The sequence below is a fragment of the Dipodomys spectabilis genome, unplaced genomic scaffold (genome assembly GCF_019054845.1).
Source record: "Dipodomys spectabilis isolate Male_0828 unplaced genomic scaffold, ASM1905484v1 ptg000219l, whole genome shotgun sequence".
Taxonomy (NCBI): domain Eukaryota; kingdom Metazoa; phylum Chordata; class Mammalia; order Rodentia; family Heteromyidae; genus Dipodomys; species Dipodomys spectabilis.
The window spans coordinates 635,472-653,009 of NW_024870896.1; the positions used below are offsets into that span (position 1 = coordinate 635,472).

General features: G+C 53.7%; 1 protein-coding gene across 3 annotated transcripts; it reads left to right on the forward strand.

Moving 5' to 3' along the window:
* Positions 1-234: 234 nt before the first annotated feature.
* Positions 235-16,816, forward strand: Adpgk (ADP dependent glucokinase). 3 transcript variants are annotated; one of them, XM_042697434.1, is made up of 7 exons: positions 235-482; positions 6,468-6,693; positions 8,632-8,694; positions 10,509-10,629; positions 12,456-12,652; positions 13,048-13,146; positions 15,622-16,816. In XM_042697434.1, the coding sequence occupies exons 1-7, from the start codon at positions 256-258 to the stop codon at positions 16,183-16,185; spliced, it is 1,497 nt and encodes a 498-aa protein (XP_042553368.1). In that variant the 5' UTR covers positions 235-255; the 3' UTR covers positions 16,186-16,816. The 3 variants fall into 3 exon arrangements, with proteins under 3 accessions (XP_042553368.1, XP_042553369.1, XP_042553371.1); XM_042697435.1 differs by having other exon boundaries at positions 15,625-16,816; XM_042697437.1 differs by lacking the exon at positions 235-482 and adding an exon at positions 5,863-5,886.
* Positions 16,817-17,538: the final 722 nt, after the last annotated feature.

The following is a 17,538-nucleotide window of genomic DNA, read 5'->3' on the forward strand; positions in this document are numbered from 1 at the left end:
CGGCAAGATGCGCGAGGTAGACCGCCCCAAGTCCCTTTGTTCCAGAACATTCGCCTCTGCGGAACCGCGCCGCCACGCGCCCGGCCTGAGAAGCCCCGCCCTCTCGCGGGGGCGTCGCCACGCCCCCCTCCTCTCGGGTGGGACCAGGGCGCGGCGCTATGACGCGAGCACGCCGCGACGCCTGCGCGCGCCGAGCCCGGAAGCGGCGCGGGCCGAGCGGGCGGGAGGCGGACGCGCTCTCCGTGCGCTCGGGCCATGGCGCTGTGGCGCGGCTCGGCGTGCGCTGGCGCCCTGGCGCTGGCGCTGGGCTGCGTGCTCCTGCTGGAGCCCGAGCTGCCGGGCTCGGCGCTGCGCACGCTCTGGACCTCGCTGCGGCTGGGGCCCGCGCCCCCGGGACCCCCGTCCCCGGAAAGCCGCCTGGCGGCCGCCTGGGACACGCTCATCGTGCAGCCCGCCCGGCGCTGGCGCCGCGTGGCCGTGGGGTGAGTGCGCGGGGTCCCCGGCGGCCAGGCCCGGCCCGGCCTCGGGAGATCTTCCCCTGGCGGCCGAACTTCCGCGGCTGAGCTCTGACGAGCTTCCCCCCGTCCCTTCCCTTCGCTCCGGGGGCTCCGTGTGGGGCTCTGCGCTGCCACCGCACTCTGGGGAGCTGCAAACTCCACGCCTTTTCTGTCTTCATTCTCGGCGCTCTTTCACGCTGCCCCCTTCCCACAGTCCTGGGGCTTGAACTGAGCTGCTTTTGCCGAAGGCTAGCGCCCTACCACTGGAGCCACAGCTCAGCTTCTGGCTGTTTGGGAAATTAGAGAGTCCTCCCCGGACTGGCTGCGGCCCCGGGCCTCCCGAGGAGCTGGGATGGCAGGCCTGACCACCGGCGCCCGGCTTTTCACCAGCCTCTGGAAACCCTTTGCTTCTCCCCCCCCCCCCCGGTCCGACTCGAGTGACATGGCATTCATGACTCAAGGGTTTTCCAGATCGCCCCGGCTCCTTTCTCTGGGCTCCCCACAGGAAGGTGACTTTTACAGGAACTTTAGTGCCTGTTTGTTTATGTCATCACCTCAAAGGCACCATAGTGAAGAGAAAAAAAAAAGGCTTTTGTCAAGTTCCCATACTGCTGGGGAGGGCTTGGGCCTGGAGGGGTAAGCATAAATGAAAGATTAAGTGAAATCTGTGTAATGCTCTTTAGCATGGAGTGGTCTTTTGAAGGCACTTAGAGTTAGTCCTTTTTTTCTTTTAATTAGCACATTTACTTATTGCTGTGTAGGACATGTTTGTTTACCAACTTCAACTTCAGGCTCTTTCTCTTCTCTATAAACAGCTTAAGTGTTCGCTATCACACCTGTGCTGGGATCTGAGTGCCCAGGTGGAGTTAGCCTGTGGGAAGCAGATGTACATGGTTGTAATTAACCTGCTTGGATGGCTAGAACACCCTAGACTGATAGCTTAAATGACAGCAGGTTGATAGATGGACCAGGACCAAGGTGCTGGTTTGGAGTGAGGCCTTTTGCTCTAGCCTGCAGCTGGCCAGCCTCTCGGTGTGTCCATTGTGGCCTTTACTCTGTGTGTGCCCCCTTGGTGCTTTTCCTTATGTGGACGCCAGTCTGTGGATTAGAAGCCCATTTTTGTGGCTTTATTTAACCTTAGTTTCTTCCTTAGAGGCCCTGAGTCCAAATTCAGCCACATTAGGGGCTGGATTTGGAATGGGATGGGAAGAGCAATGTGCATAATAGCCAGCCAGGTGTTTTATTGAACAGAGTGGGAAGAGCAGGGTGGTCCTGATGTCTCAGGGCTCTGAGGTAGCAGTGTTCCTTATAATACTGTGCCATAAATCGCCCCCCCCCAAAAAAAAAAAAACTAACAAAACCGCAGCTGTTTTCTAATGTTTCATTCCTCTGAGGGTTGATGGTGCCCAGCTGGGAGGTTCTTGGGTGGAGTCTTGTGCGGTTGTAGTCTCCTGGGGGTTGTGACTGAATTTGTCTTTGGAGTGATTGTAGCTCAACCCTCTCCTAGGATTTGCCACTCCCCTGGGGCGCGAAGCCTGGCTTAGGAAAGGAAGTGTCCCAAGAGGACCAGGCTGAAGGCTTCGAGTCGCTTATGACTTGACCTCAGAAGTTTGTAGGGTGAGTTCTGCCACCTGGCTTGGAGGGCAGGGACGAGTGCTGGTCTGCGAGGTGGGACATGTCACCACCGTCTTTTCGTGCAGAGTATGTTGTATACAGCGACTTGTGCTTCAGACCCCGGAGAAGCAAAGGCCAGATGTGAGAAAGAGCCTTGTGTGGTACTGAGGAGGGAAGGGTGTGGCCTGTGAGCCTGGCAGCGGCTGAGACGAAGCCACAGAGGGCTGGTAACAGGAAGTGGTGCTAGGTCTTGGTTGGGAAGGTGAAGGGTGGATTTTGAGAAGACTTTCCTCGGCTCATTGTCCATTCTGGCAACACAAATCCATTAGTAATGCTTCTCATTAGCCTAAAGATGGGGCTGCACAGCAGGCACATTACTTCTCGGGATCTCTACATCTCTGTCCCACCCACAAAAACAATCTAGTATGGGTCCTGAGGACTTACCACCAGTGAGAAGCCATTGCAGGGTTTGAGTGAAGGGCAAGAGAAGCCTGAACTGTTGCTTGGCACTAGTGTTACAGGGCAAGAGCACAAAGCCGGCTGAAGCTTGAACTCAGGGCCTCATGCTCACTGGGCTGGCTTGGTTGCTCACTTACTTGCTCAAGGCTGGCACTCTACCTCTTGAGCCATGCCTTTAGCCCAGCTCTTTGCTGGTTAATTGGAGATGGAGTCTTACGGACTGCTCTGCCTGAGCTGCTCTGAGCTGTAATCCTTCTGATCTCAGCCTCCTGACCAGGATTACAGCTGTGTGCCTCGCATATCCAGTTACAGGACCAGTTTAGGAGATACTTGGATAATAGGTTGAACGTGGTAAGGAAAAGCAGCCGGGAGACGAGTTTTAGCATCAAGAATCTTCCACCAGCCTTGCGGAGGCAGACAGTCACCATTTCATCATGGAGGATGAACGCTGATTTCCCCAGGATCTCACAGCCATTACGATGTGGAGGTGCAGTGCGCCTCCTTTCATGTTTCCTCTCTGGTGTCAGTGCATTGGGAGAGGTTTAGAAAAGGGGAGAGCTTGTGGGGAAGTCAGGCACGTTCTTGTGGGGTGTCGGGTCAGCTGCTGGGCAGGAGGATGAAGTCCTGGCCCAGCCTTCTCTCCCCTAGGAGGGAGCCCTCTCCCGACCTGGCTTGCTGTCAGCCGCACGGATCGTCCAGCTGGATCAGTATTCTGGCCACTTCAAGGACAGGGTCCGTCCGCGGCTGTGCTGCTGTGCCTCCCAGTGGGATTTTGTCTCAAAGTCTAAGTTTGAATTCGACCCCTTGCAGCCGTGGCTTCAGCTCAGTGCCGAGGTCAACACTTTGCCTTGGTGCCCAATCTAAAACCCCTGCCTAGCCAGTGGGGCAGTGACCAGGCACCACAGCCCCAGCCCATTTTCATCTCTTTGCAGGGCTTGTGAGCTACTACTCCTGAATCAGGCACACAAAAGAGTACAAGCTAGGAGGAGTTTGGGCAAGCTCTAATAGGAGCTAGGACCTGGGGAGGAAGGAATGGCCTCGCCCCTCCCCATGGCTCCACTTCTAGTGCCTTTCTGCTGGTCCTTGCACTCTTTCTTTCCAACAGTGCACTTTCACGCAGTTCTTAACTTCAGTTTGAAATGGTACCTTCATGTCAAGACAGAGTCGCCCCCCCCCTCCCCCCCGCCACTCAGGTGACACACTGCTTGTCTCTGGGAACTCGAGGAGACACTCCACACAGGATGATGTAGCATGACCTTAACATAGGATCTGACATGCAGTGGTTGCCGTGATTTTAATTCATAAAATCGTTGCAAAAGTTACTCAACAAAACTGCTGTGCTAGTACTGGGACTTAAATTCAGGACCTCGAATTCTTGCTTGCCGCCTTCTATCAAGGCTGGTGCTCTTACATTTGAGCCACAGCTCCACTTCAGGCTTTTTGCTGACTCGTTGGAGTCTCATGGATTGGTTCCTACCCCCCAAGCTGGCTCCAAACCGCAATTCTCAGATCTGAGCCTCCTGAGTAGCTAGGATTCTGTTACTTTTTGGTGTCAGCTACCAGCACCCAGACCCTGCCTCAAAACAACACAGCACCCAGCCTGGCCTGTTCTGTGTTGTATTGTTTTTCTTATGGGTAGTTTGAGATAGCCTAGGTTTCTTTATAAGTTAGTCTTTAAAAATGTATCATTAGCCAGGCAACAGTGGCTCACACCTGTAATCCTAGCTATTCGGGAGGCTGATATCTGACTAGCCTGGTTCAAAGACAGCTGGGCAATAATGTCTGTGAGACTCTTTATCTTCAATTCACCACCGGAAAACCAGACTTGGCGCTGTGGCTCAAAGTGGGAGAGCACTAGCCTTGAGCAGAAGAATTCAGGGACGGGCTGGGAAGGTGGCTCAGTGGTAGAGCGCTTGCCTTGCATGCATGAGGCCCTGGGTTCGATTCCTCAGCACCACATAACCAGAAAAAAAGCCAGAAGTGGCGCTATGGCTCAAGTGGTAGAGCGCTAGCCTTGAGCTGAAGAGCTGAGAGGGACAGCGTTCAGGCCCATGACCGGACCCAAAAAAAAAAAAAAAAAGAATTCAGGGACAGTGCTCAAGCCCTGAGTTCAAGCCCCATGATCAACAACAAAAAAAATGTGTATATGTATATACATGTGTGTTTTTTCTGTTAGCATACATTAATTGTACCAGGAGAATTTCATTGCGACATTTCCACATGTGTATACAATGTGTTCTAATGAACCTGACTCCCTGTGTTTCTCCTTCTGTTCCACTCACCTTGTTAAAACAATTTCATGGGCTGGGAAGGTGGCTCAGTGGTAGAGCGCTTGCCTTGCATGCCTGAGGCCCTGGGTTCGATTCCTTAGCACCACATAAGCAAAAAGAAAAAAGCCGGAAGTGGCGCTGTGGCTCAAGTGGTAGAGCGCTAGCCTTGAGCTGAAGAGCTGAGGGACAGTGCCCAGGCCCAGAGTTCAGGCCCCACGACCGGACCCAAAAAAAAAAACAAAACAATTTCATTTCCAACAGGTGCCATTGTTAAGCTGCTTTGACCATAATCTTTACTCCCCCTCTTCCCTGTTGCTTGTTTTCTGCATGATGGCCATGCTGACTGGTGTGAGATGGAATCTTAGTGTAGTTTTGATTTATATTTCCCTGGGGACTAAAGGTGTTGAACACTTTTTAAATGGATTTCTTGTGATGTTCAGTTCATTTGCCCATTGTTTGATTGGGTGGCTTGCTCTTGGTGCTGTATTTTTTGATTCCTCGTGTATTCTGAATATTCATCACCTGTCACGTGAGTGGCCGGCAGATTTTCTCCCATTTTGTGTGCTGCCTCTTCACCCTCCCTTTCAGTGAGGACATTTTGTGATTTGATGCAATCCTATGGATCCATTTTCTGGGCGGCCAGAGTCCTGTTTGGAAAGTCATGGCCTCTGCCATGACCCGGAAGTGCTTTCCTTAGTGGTTCCAGTTCCAGCGTTAAGGTCTTGGATCTATTTGGAGTTGGTTTTGCGCAGCCTGAGAGATCAGGGTCCAGTTTCAGTCCTCCACACGTGGCTGTCTAGCTTTCCCACCACCGCGTTAAGAAGGCCATGTTTTCCGCTCCTGTGTTGAGACTCAGCCAGCAGTAGCTGTGTGGGTTTATTTTCGGTTCTCTTGCCTTGGCCTGTTTGTTTCTATGACCATGCTTGCCTGTAGCAGAGAAACACACCTCACAGAAAGAAGCCAGCTCCCATATGTGTAACTGTGCAACGTGCCTGCTTGCTGCCCGCCATACCCATGGGCCAGCCCGGGAGCACTGCCAGGCGATGGTGAGCTGTTAAGAGGCTGTGTGTTTGGGGGGCGGGGGGGTGTCTAAGCCGCCCCCGCTGGCAGATGCTGGCTCCAGCCGGGAGTATTTGGTGTTTACATATTTAATGCCTTTTATCTCCAGAGGGAAGGTGTCTCATTAGCTTTTGACCAAAACTTATCTTTTTTTTTGTTTTTTTTTTTTTTAAACTCTGCACCAAGCACCATTCAATAAGCACTCATGGATGTAGTTCATCTTCACAAGGGCTCTGTGAGGCTTACCAATGAAATGCAGACTCAGAGAAATGACTGAAACCTGACTCTGGCTCTGCCACCACTTCTTCAAGAACGCTGCACCTTGCTTCCTGTGGCGGTGGTGTTCTGTCTTGCTAAGCACCTGTCTTCTCTCTTTATAACTAGTGCAATGTTTGTTTCTTGAGACAGGATCACACCGTTTAGCCAGGCTGGCCTCTGAAGTCCTGGTGCCTCCTGCTGGGATTACCAGCTTCAGCAGCCCAGCAGGTCTGCCAAAGTCTAGAAAAGGCCCTGTGTTCTGGCTCACTGAGTGTGTCCGGGTGCAGCGCCTCACACGTGTCTCCTTCAGGGTCAATGCGTGTGTGGATGTGGTGCTCTCGGGAGTGAAGCTCCTGCAGGCGCTCGGCCTACGTCCCGGGAAAGGGAGAGATCATGCCGTGCTGCACTCCAGGAAGGATCTGGAAGAGGCCTTTGCCCACTTCATGGCACAGGGCGCGGCAGCCGAGCGCTTCTTCAGTGACCAGGAAGCCTTCCACACCATCGCCCAGGCTGCGTCCGAGTCCCCGGGAGCCCAGGTGGGTCACAGTGCTGTGGTGTGTCCTGGGGTAGGACTCTTATGCCCCAGGCAGACAAGACACACGGAATCTGTATTGTGATCCCGCTCCCATTCCTCTCCCCTCCCTTCTGGGTCTCCTGTTCGTGTTACCCAAACCCCACGGAGGAAGCGTGTGCTCCCGACCAGCTTAAAAAAAAAAAAATTGTAGTCATCTCAGTGTGGCTGCTGTAATCTTGAGTCCACCCTGAGTGGAAGCTGGCCATAGCCACAGAGAACTAGCCGTAGCCTCCTGTGCGGGGAGTGGTGGGGCCTGCCCATAGTAGCATCCAGTACCAGAATGCTGGCATTCCCATGGGTGGTCCTGTGTGGCAGGGAGAGTGCCCCGCACCCCTCTGCGGCCCCACCCACCTGTGACGCCAAACCCTTCCCAGACCTACAGTGTTACGGGGGAGTCCTATCCCCCTCCTGTTCCTCTCCTACCCCTACCTCTTCCTTTCCCTGTTATTCCCTGTTAAGAACGCAGCCTGGAACTGGGAAGGTAGCTCAGTGGTAGAGTGCTTGCCTTGCATGCATGAAGCCCTGGGATTCCTCAGCACCACATATGCAGAAAAAAGAAAAAGCAGGAAGTGATGCTGTGGCTCAAGTGGTAGAGCACTAGCCTTGAGCTGAGGAGCTCAGGGACAGCACCCAGGCCCAGAGTTCAGGCCCCACAACTGACCAAAAAAAAACCGCAGCCTGGATGGTATGGTTCTTCCAGCCTCCAGTCCACTTTCCAGAAAACCCCCGTTAGTCTACACCCCACCTTTTACTTCATTATTAAAAACTCAAATGTATTACCATCTAATGCCTCACTTCAGTGCCTTTTTCAAACTTCCTTAAACTGTACTAAAGGTTGCTTGATAAACCGGCTGATCACCATTCTATGAAAAATCTGATCACTGTTTTTAGTAAATTGCCCTAGCCATCATAGTTACATGATCTGTTAGTTAATAGGCCCAGTTTGAACCTAACCATCAGAGACAACTACACATCTACCTGTAAAGATCCATTCCTGTCCCACCTGAATCAAGAGGTTTGGCCCCAAACTATGGGACAGGACAGGAGCGAGGCCTAGCACCTCCCTTACTTCCTCAGTCCCTGCCTCTGCAGGGCCAGGTACTAGGGATGTAGCTACCTGGGGCCACCTGCCCGTTAGGCTTAACTGTCTGCCTGAAACAGCCTTTCTGCACAGCTCTTGTGTGCAGCAGGCCAGGGGCTAGCGTAGAACTGCTCACCTTCCCCACAGCTGAAAAGAGGGTCGGGGTGGAAATCCGCATGGGGTGCCAGGACCTTTAGAGCTGACTCCAAGGAAAATCTTTGCCCTCGGCAACACGTTTCATCATAAAGTTGTGGACCAGGCCGATGTCAGACCGGCTTTGTGAATGGAGACACATGAGGCTTTGTCCAGGTCAAGGGTGGAGAGGGGACAGGAGGGTGGGGCCGGCAAGCCTCATTTGAGAATTAGGCATACAGGTCTCCAGGGGTGAGGCTGTGGGCCTTGGAGGCACGGTCACTAGCTGGAGGCCAGTCTGGGCACGTTACATCTTAGGGCCGAGGATGGAGCCCAGTGGTAGAGCATTTCTGCAGCATGCACAGTCCCCTGAGTTCAAGCCCCAGCACTGGAAGAAAAATTTCATTTTGAAGAGAGGTGATAAACTCATAGATTCATTTCAAGGAGTCCAGTGCAGAATGGAAGACCTGGCCCTACCTTCTGTGTTTTCTGGGCTGTTCTGGCTGCCCAGTTTGATCTATAGTTAAGAAACTCCTGTTCACACGGTTAGCATGATTACTCTGTGTTTCCGGGTGGTCCTAACCTCACCCATGACCTTTGTTGTAAGGTGACCTCACTGTAAACTTTGGCATTTTGCTTGGGTCCTGTGGTCGCGTGGGGGGACTCAGGTCGTGAACTGTCTTGCAGCACTACGTGGGAGGAAATGCAGCTTTGATTGGACAGAAGTTTGCGGCCAACACAGATCTGCAGGTAGGCCAACCTCGCTTTTCACCAGACGTCTCTGATCTTAGGAGTGAGAGGGTTGTGTCCTTGACTAAATTTCTGGCTCCCCTGTGATGTGCTGAACCTTGGGCCTCTAGTAAGGAAGCTGTGTGTGGGTGTTCATACAAGGTGGGCAGTGCTGGCCCGGTGGTGTTTAGTACTTCACACACCCACTAAGATGATGGACAGAGTTGATGGCAGGTTGTCATTGCTGCCTTTGCAGGAAGCTTGGGGGCCTGGAGATCAATGCAGAGCCTTTACCCAGCATGTGCAGGGCCTAGGCTGATTTCCAGCACTATAGGGGTGCGTGCATGCGTGTGTGCGTGCGTGCGTGCGTGCGTGTGTGTAATTTAGTAGATCGATGGTGGGCTGTGTTACCTGGTGAGTGATGGTGTGGACCTGGTAATTACTTTGGTTTTTTTGTGTTAGAACAACCTCAATCCTTGGGTAAACTCTACTTTATCATTGGATTCAGTGTACTAAAACCTTGTTTAAAATTTTCACAGCAGTTTCCATGAGGGCTATTGATGTGCCTTTCTGGTTTTGCTGTCAGGGTAATACTGGCCTCCCAGAGTGAGCTGGGAACTCATAGAATGAACGGAGCACTCTCCAACTTCAGGGGATGCAGTGTGCATCTTTAACTTATCACAATTGGCTTTCAGGTGATCGTTGAGCTCCTTGTGTGCTGTGAGAACTTTAGAGCCAGCTGCGGTGGCTCATGCCTGTAATCCTAGCTACTCAGGAGGCTGAGATTGGGAGGATTGAGATTGAGGTTCCAGGCCAACTGAGGCCTGGAAAGTTCTTGACTTCATCTCAAAAAAAAAGCTAGACATGATAGGTAGCACAGGACTGCCATCCCGTCTAAACTGGAAGTGTAAGTAGGGTCAGGGTCCAGGCTGGCCAGGCAAATGAGTGAGACCCTGTTGGAAAATAATGGAAGTATATCTTTTACCTACCAGAATTAACCTTTCTAATGCCCTTCCTTCATTTGGATTCCTATGTCCAGCCGGTGCCTTTCTTTATTGCTTGGTGGTACCGGGCTTTGCACCCAGGGCCTCCACTCCCCTCCAAACCAGGTCCTCATCTGTGCTGTTGTCTGAGCCGTGCCTGAAGGGCTTCCTTCAAGGCTGCTGGTGATGCACTGACTTCGATTTCATGTAGGTGGGAACTCTCCTCAGGATTCTGGGTCTTCCATGTCTTCCTGGGCTTATTTATGTTTTGTAGGCAGTTGGCCTTGGCTTCATGTCCAGGTGTTCAGAGACTAGCGTTTCATAGTTTGTTTGGACGTTTTGTGAGACTTTACTATGGAAGTAAAATTCTAGCCAACGATTAGAGAGAGGAAGTAAGTGGCAAGTGATGGCCTGTCACTGCTCTCCATGGGCCCATGCACGCACACACCCATGTCTTGTGAGGTCTCCAGTTCTCTGACTGGGACTACACTATTAGCATCTTCTTTAACCTCCTCAAAGTCCGTCTGCAGATGCCAGCACATCCAGACCTCGGCATGTGAACTGCGAACAGACATTGGCTCCAGGGCAGCCAGCATGGCTGTTGCACTTCCCTGGGTGTGGCTGTGACTTTGATCATGGCTCTTCTCCTTTCTGATACATTATGGCCCAACTCCTCTGTGCCATGTTCCTCCAAACCAGAACTAAACTGACACTAGATCGGATTTCTGTATTTTCTTGGCGTGAACGTTCCTTGCCAGTGACTGTTGAGACCCTGTCGGGGGTGGGCGTGGGGGGGCGCCAGGGAAAGGCCCGGTCTGCCGCATTGACTCCGTCCGTGTCCCTCATGTCTAGGTTCTTCTCTGCGGCCCAGTTGGCCCAAAGCTGCATGAACTCCTTGATGACAACATATTTGTCCCACCCGAGTCGCTGCAGGAAGTGGATGAGTTCCACCTCATCTTGGAGTACCAAGCGGGTAAGGGAAGTGGTTAGGTGTTGGCGGCGGGAGCCTCTGCCTGGCGCCCTGGTCTGTGAAGTGGTTAGGAGACGGCGTGGAAGAGTTCTTGGTGTTCTTAGAATTGCTCTGGCCCGTGGGGAGGGGCGGGCTCAGGGAAGCTGGCATCTTGAGTAGAAGTAAGAGTGTTAAACACTTTCATGAGGTTCTTCTTTGTGACTAGGAACAGAGAAGGGCAGATCACCCAGGCTGGGCCTCTGGGGGTCATCTTGGAAGCATCACTCACGTGATTTCCCATTTCATAGTGTTTTGGGGTTTACAAGTCCAGATTAACACTCTCTAATCCCCCTAAAGACAAGAGGCCCAATTTCTATGAGAATCTTGAATACCTGGACGCGCTTGTTTCCAAGTGTTTCTGGCTGCTTCTTTTCTTCTGTTTGGGACTGAGATTGAACATTAGAGGGCCAAGCACCCCGCTGTCCAGTGGACACACACAGCAGGTCTGACTGTAGCGAGCTATACCCAGATCAGAGGAGAACTACAGCCCCAGGAGTAATTAGCCTCGGGTGAGTTAGACCTCATCCCAAGCCCTGGCAGGGAATTGCTGGTTATTCTAGTTCTCCTGGGTGTCCCCAGAATCTGCTAGGCATTTAGGTGAATCCTGCAGCAGCAGGCATTCACAGCTAATGGCACCCACGTGTGTGACCCTTCCCCCCTGCACACCACGTGGGGATGGAGCCCTGCAAGCTGTGTACCCAGCAGGGCAGCCTCGTGACTGGAGTGGTGTGGCTAGCTCAGACGTGCTCCTGGTTCCCGATCTGACTCCATTCATCCTGGGTGTTGTGTATGGACAGCAGTGGCTCCTCTGGGGTCTCCAGTCCTTGCCAAAGGGCCTTGCCCATCTTCACACTTGAACTGAGAGCCAGTCACAAGCCACTTTTGCTGGCTGAAGGCAGAGTGGAGGCAGAGAGGAGGCCTTGCTTACAGGAATGAGAAGAGCTTTGTGAGAAGGGGCAGTAGCAGCTCCTACAGGCCCAGCCCGGCCGCTCGCTGGCCGCTCCATCCGTCCTATGTCTACACCACGCACTCTATACCCTTCCCTGCTTGCCCTGCAGCCTGTGTTTGTCTTTGTCACTCCTGATGAAGTTGGCCTCTGGAATGCTGCGTGGCTATGTCTCCCGGGTGTGTGGCCTGCTCTGTGGGAATTTCCGTGGGACATGTTCCTGCTCCTGAGGCTTGGAGCTGATTCTGTGTTTGTTGTGGTCACTGCAGTCTGCTGGGTGCGGTGCAGCGTGGTGCAGTGACAGAAACGGCCCCAACTCCACCCTCAGACCTCCAGTGGACGGGCAGTTAGTGCCAAAACATGTGTCTCACCCTGGGATGGTGCAGGCGGCTGTGGAGTCTGCCTGGGCGGGCCCGGAGTCCAGGGAGGAGTCATCAATTTCCCAGATCTCACACAGAGGTGGCTGGAGCAAGACATTTCTCTCCCTTGGAGTCAGGTGCCCCAGGGTCAGCAGAAGTACGGGCAGATTGACCCTTGAGAATTCTGTGCTTAGATTCCAAGCACAGTGGAAAATCCAGCCTGGCTGGCCCACAGCCAGCATCCCAGCTGAGAGCTCAGTGGGTGGCAGAATGAACTTTCCTGAACCCAGTGGGAGCCAGTGACCTTGCAAAGGGCCTATGAGGCCCTTACCTTGATTGCTCCCTGCTCGGATTTGGGTTCAGGCTCTGGGTTGAGACCAGTGGCTTAGTCAGGCACAGGCCCAGCCACGACTCCAGGGGGAGCCCTCAGCCCGAGACTGAATGCCTCTTCCTTTCTGCCCGCTGTGTCAACGGGGCTTTTCCAGGGGAGGAATGGGGCCCGTTTAAAGCTCCCCATGCCAGCCGCTTCATCTTCTCGCACGACCTCTCCAACGGGGCCATGAATGCGCTGGAGGTGTTTGTGTCCAGCCTGGAGGAGTTCCGGCCCGACCTGGTGGTCCTCTCGGGTCTGCACATGCTGGCAGGACGTGGCGAGGAGCTGCAGAGGAAGAGACTCCTGGAGGTAAAAGCTCGCTTCTCCTCAGGCTCCCTCCTCTCAGCCTCCAGCTCAGGCTGTCTCACCTTGCCTTGGGCCCTGGCCTCTGGGACACAGCCTGGCAGCGGCTGGGCAGGGCAGGGAGTCCACTGAGCCTCTGTGTGCTACGCCAGGTGTGGGCTGGAGCTTGTGTCCTGTGTCACTGTGCCCTCGGCTCTGTGTGGGTCCCCTGGCAGTCTGTGTCCTCTGATTCCATGCACTGGCTTGCTGTAGATCATGGTTTTCTGTTGGGAAAGGTAGCCTTGTCCATTAATGCAGTGGGGCGCGCCACACTACCGTAGCTAGTGTCCAAGCTGCTCCAAACCTAATCCTGGCTTTCCTCTTGGCCACCTTCACGCTGTGCTGTCTTCCTCTCTTCACAGGTTGTGAACTCTCTCTCTGACATCCCTGCTGGTGTTCCTGTTCACCTAGAGTTGGCCAGCATGACGGACAGGGAGCTCATGCGCAGCGTCGTGCACCAGGTAACCATGGACAGACCACACCGGGCTCCTCTGGCTTGCTGAGTCGTGGTTGAGTGCCACTCAGACCTGGGGCCAAGGGGAGCCAGGAGATGGGTTTGTAGTGGAACCAGGTCTCAGGCCAAGTAATTGAGGCCTGTCTGCATCAGGGAAGCAGAAAGGAACAGATTCTGCAGAACTCAGAAAACGGAGAGTACAGTTGAATCTAGAGGCAGAAATGTGCTCAGAAGGTGTGCGGCCTGTGTCCCTGCTCTGTGCTGCTCCAACTGGTGCTCTGTGCTTGAGCCACGCCTCCAGCTCCACATGAGCTCTTCTTGACCCACAGCTGCAGGAGACTCACTCTCCTGTCACCCCAGCCATGATGGGAAGCCTGAAATAGGTGGGTAGGAGACCAGGCACGCACCCAAGTGAAAAGCAAGGCCCTACTGTAGAAACCGTCAGCACAAACAAGAGCTGCACGTGTGACTGAAGTGGGTAGAGTACAAGAGTTCAAATGCAAGTGCTGCTCAAACAAAAGCACAAAGAAGGGGGGGACCCTGGGCGAACTTTTGGGTGCGATTGTCCCCACACACGCACACACACTAGGAGCCCTCTAGGGGTTCATCTCCTCTGGACCCAGTGAGCAGGACACAGCAAGAGCCTGGGACCCCCTGGCTAACCACTCACTAGCTCTGAACTTCAGACTGGAGAAGATGGGAGAGCCTTGCTGGTGACAGTGCCTGGACTTGACGGATGCGGAGTCTGTCCTTTCTGTCCCTTTTTATCCAGAAGTGCTTCCCCAGGACGCTGTCGCACTCTGGAGGCAGGGTCCTGGGTCGGGCGCGGCCTGTCTTTGGCCAGGAACGTGCAGGGACATGCATTGGGCTACGTAGCTCTTCTTCTGTCTCCAAGAGTGCATAAGTCGTCCACCATGGCTGACACCAGTTTCCTTTCCACCAGTGGATTTATGAGTACTTCCTCATCCTTGCTCCCAGAGTATGATTTAATATTGGCATTTGTATGATTCTGGTGCTTTAATACCATCCCACACTCCCTTTTATGTCAAAACTGAGTAGGCTACAGAGTTCAGAGTGTATGTGAACTCCCAACAGGCACAAGGCTAGCCGCCCACCCCACTCTCCCCAGGGGCTGCTGTGAGGGCCTGCATGGATGCTTCGCTGGCCCGCAGAGCCGGCCATCTGCAATTGGCTTCATGCTCGGTGTTTCGTGTGTAGTTCTCTTTTTGAGGTTGAATAATTTCTTGCTTTAAAAAAGTGGGGGAGGGAGTGCTAGGATGGTGGCTCAGTGGTAGAGTGCTTGCCTCTCATGCATGAGGCCTTGGGTTCAATTCCTTAGCAACACATAAGCAGAAAAAGCCAGAAGTGGCGGCTATGGCTCAAGTGGTAGAGCGCTAGCCTTGAACTGCAGAGCTGAGGGACAGCGCCCAGGCCCAGAGTTCAGGCCCCACAACTGACAAAAAAAAGTGGGAGAGAATGAGGGAATATTTTTATGTCATTTTCCTTGAGAGATTGTTTAAGTCTTTGGGACCTTGGCCTGTAAACTGAAGGCAGTCCACTTCCCTGCAGTAAGAACAGCTTAGGACAGGCCCCGGCCTTGCACGATCCTCCACTGGCTCTGAACGGGAGGTGCTTAGTAAGAAAGACAAGATAATGAGGTAGAAGGTGATAGCTCCCATAAGGGAAAATGGGCTCAGCCAGACCTGGTGGGTCACGCTTATAATCCCAGGCAAAGGCAGGAGGATCAGAGTTTCAGGCCAGTCTGGGCAAAGTTAGCAAGACCTGAACTCAAAAGCAAAAGGACAGGGCATGAGCCAGGTGCTGGTGGCTCACACCTGTAATACTAGCTATTCTCAGGAGGCTGAGCTCTAAGGATCATGGTTCAAAGCCAGCCCGGACAGGAACGTCCGTGAGACTTACCTCCAACTAACCAACAGAAAGCCTCAGTGGAACTGTGGCTTAGAATGGTAGAGGGCTTAGAGTGCTAGCCTTGAGCAAAAGAGCTCAGGGACAGCACCCAGGCCCCAAGTTCAAGCCCCACAACCAAAAAAAAAAAAAAGGACAGGGTGTGGCTCTAGTGTTAGAACACTTACCTGACCTGTGCAAAGGCCCTGTGCTCCATCTCCAGCACCACAGAAGGAAGGAAGAAGTGGACTCAATGGCTCCTGTCCACTTTCTCACCCAGTGCCACCCCTCAGCACCGGCATCTCCAGGCTGCTGCTTGGTGTCAGACACCCACAACCACTGTGACTGCATGGTGCACAGGTTCTGTCCATGTGACCAGCATCATGGCTGCCAGCATCAGAGGCCAGCCCCAGGGCTGAGAGTGTCCAGGCAGTTGTGTTCTTGATCGTGGCAGTGGGAAGGTTAGTCACAGCTGACGCTGACCATAGGAACAGACTCAAGGACAAAAGGAGGAGCTGGGCTAGCACCGGCGCTGGGAGGTGGCTGCCAGAGAGAGACGTGTCCCTCTTTCTGCCAGCAGGTCTTTCCTGCTGTGACGTCCCTGGGGCTGAATGAGCAGGAGCTGCTGTTTCTGAGCCAGGCAGCGTCGGGCCCTCACGCTGACATCTCTTCCTGGGACGGCGTCCCCGACGTGGGCATGGTCAGCGACATCCTCTTCTGGATCTTGAAAGAACACGGGCGGAGTGAGAGCAGGGCCTCGGACCTCACGCGCGTCCATTTCCACACGCTGGCCTACCACATCCTGGCCACTGTGGATGGACACTGGGCCAACCAGCTTGCCGCCGTGGCGGCAGGAGCTCGTGTGGCAGGGACACAGGCTTGCGCCACCGAAGCCATAGACACCAGCCGGGTGACTCTGAGGGCCCCCCAGGAGTTCATGACGTCGCACTCGGAGGTAGGCACCAGAGTGGTGTTGGACCCCAGCAAACCAGTGGAGCAGTGGCACCGGGGCGGGGTGACCTTCCACTTCACACCTGTGCTGGTGTGCAAAGACCCCGTGCGAACCGTGGGCCTGGGGGATGCCATCTCAGCAGAAGGACTCTTCTACTCCGAAGCACATTTGGCCACGGGGTTTGAGTGAGGACCACAGGTCAGGGAGAATTCAGGAAGCGGCCTGTGGGTATCAGAAGGTTCCAGGGCCAGCTGGAAGACAGCCAAAGAAACCACAGCAGATTGTGCTCCGCTGTAAACCGATACATTCCAGCCTGCAGGGACCGCGTAAACGCACTCGTTCATCCAGCGCTGGCTGTCTGCTAAGGAGACTGTATGTCTGTTTTCTGTGTTACGTGTTACATGGGGAAAACCTCAGCTCCCAAACTGTCCCTTTCTATAGCGCCATCAAGAATCCAAAGCCCGAGTTCTTCACCCCAGGAGTGCCCGATGGGAGAGCGCAGGCCCTCCACAGCTGCGGGCCACGCTCTGGGTGCAGCAGAGGCCAAGGATGGCTGAGCCGCTGGGCCCGAGGCCCGGGCAGCATGCCACTTCTGCCTCCACTCCCCAGGCCCACCTCACCCAGCTCTGATGTGCGGCTTCTGAGCCCTGCAGACTTGCTGACAACTGGAATGTGCTGCTGCGGGCCGCAGAGCACGGGGTTATGCTCTGACACACCCCTCAGGCGCTCGACCTCACAAAGCCCCAGGATCATGAATAAGTGTGTCATGTATTTATTTTTTTTTTAATAAAACAAGACTTCTGTGTGCTTCTAAAAATACTAAAAACAATCCCATGTCTTTCTGATTCTCTGGGCTGACCTTGTGACTTCCATGTCTCTGCTCTGAGGGGTTTTGTCTGAACTGGACATCTGTAGTTCAGGTGGCCGTGGTGAAGTTGAGCTGGAGCGCTGCACGGATGAGCGCGAGGTGGTAGGGTGACCATGGGAAGCCAGCTTCTCACACCAGGCCCCCAGAAGTTTCTGGAATCACAAAGCAACCTCAAGTGTTCTGCTCTTGACCTTCCTTCCCCCACAGTTTAGGTAAGGAATATTGATTACTCTTTCTCTAAAGAGAAAACCAGCTCAGAACCATGCCAGTTGCAACTGGAAATAGCACCATATCCACTCCACCTCTGCGTTCTGTGAACAGGAATCAGCTTTCTACTAGAAGAGCGCAGAGGAACTTGTTTGCTGTTTTCTTTTTGTTCCTTTATGTCTTTGGAATGTAGGGGGAGTCACAGAAATGGAGGCACAAGGCGGGAACAAACAGCAATGGTACTAGACACTGTTGAACGTGAAAAGCTTATGAGATTCCTGTTTTCCCAAGAATAGGAATCGGGTCCTTTCGAAATCTTTCAAACCTGGAGAGACAGGTCTGTGGTGGTGCGTTCTGCGTATCATCTTCCGCTCCAGGTGTTGGTGAGCAGTGACAGTAGTTTGGGAAGTTTCATCGGTTTCACTTCTGTTTTGCCCTCAGTCATGCTGGGGATTCAGCCCGGGGCC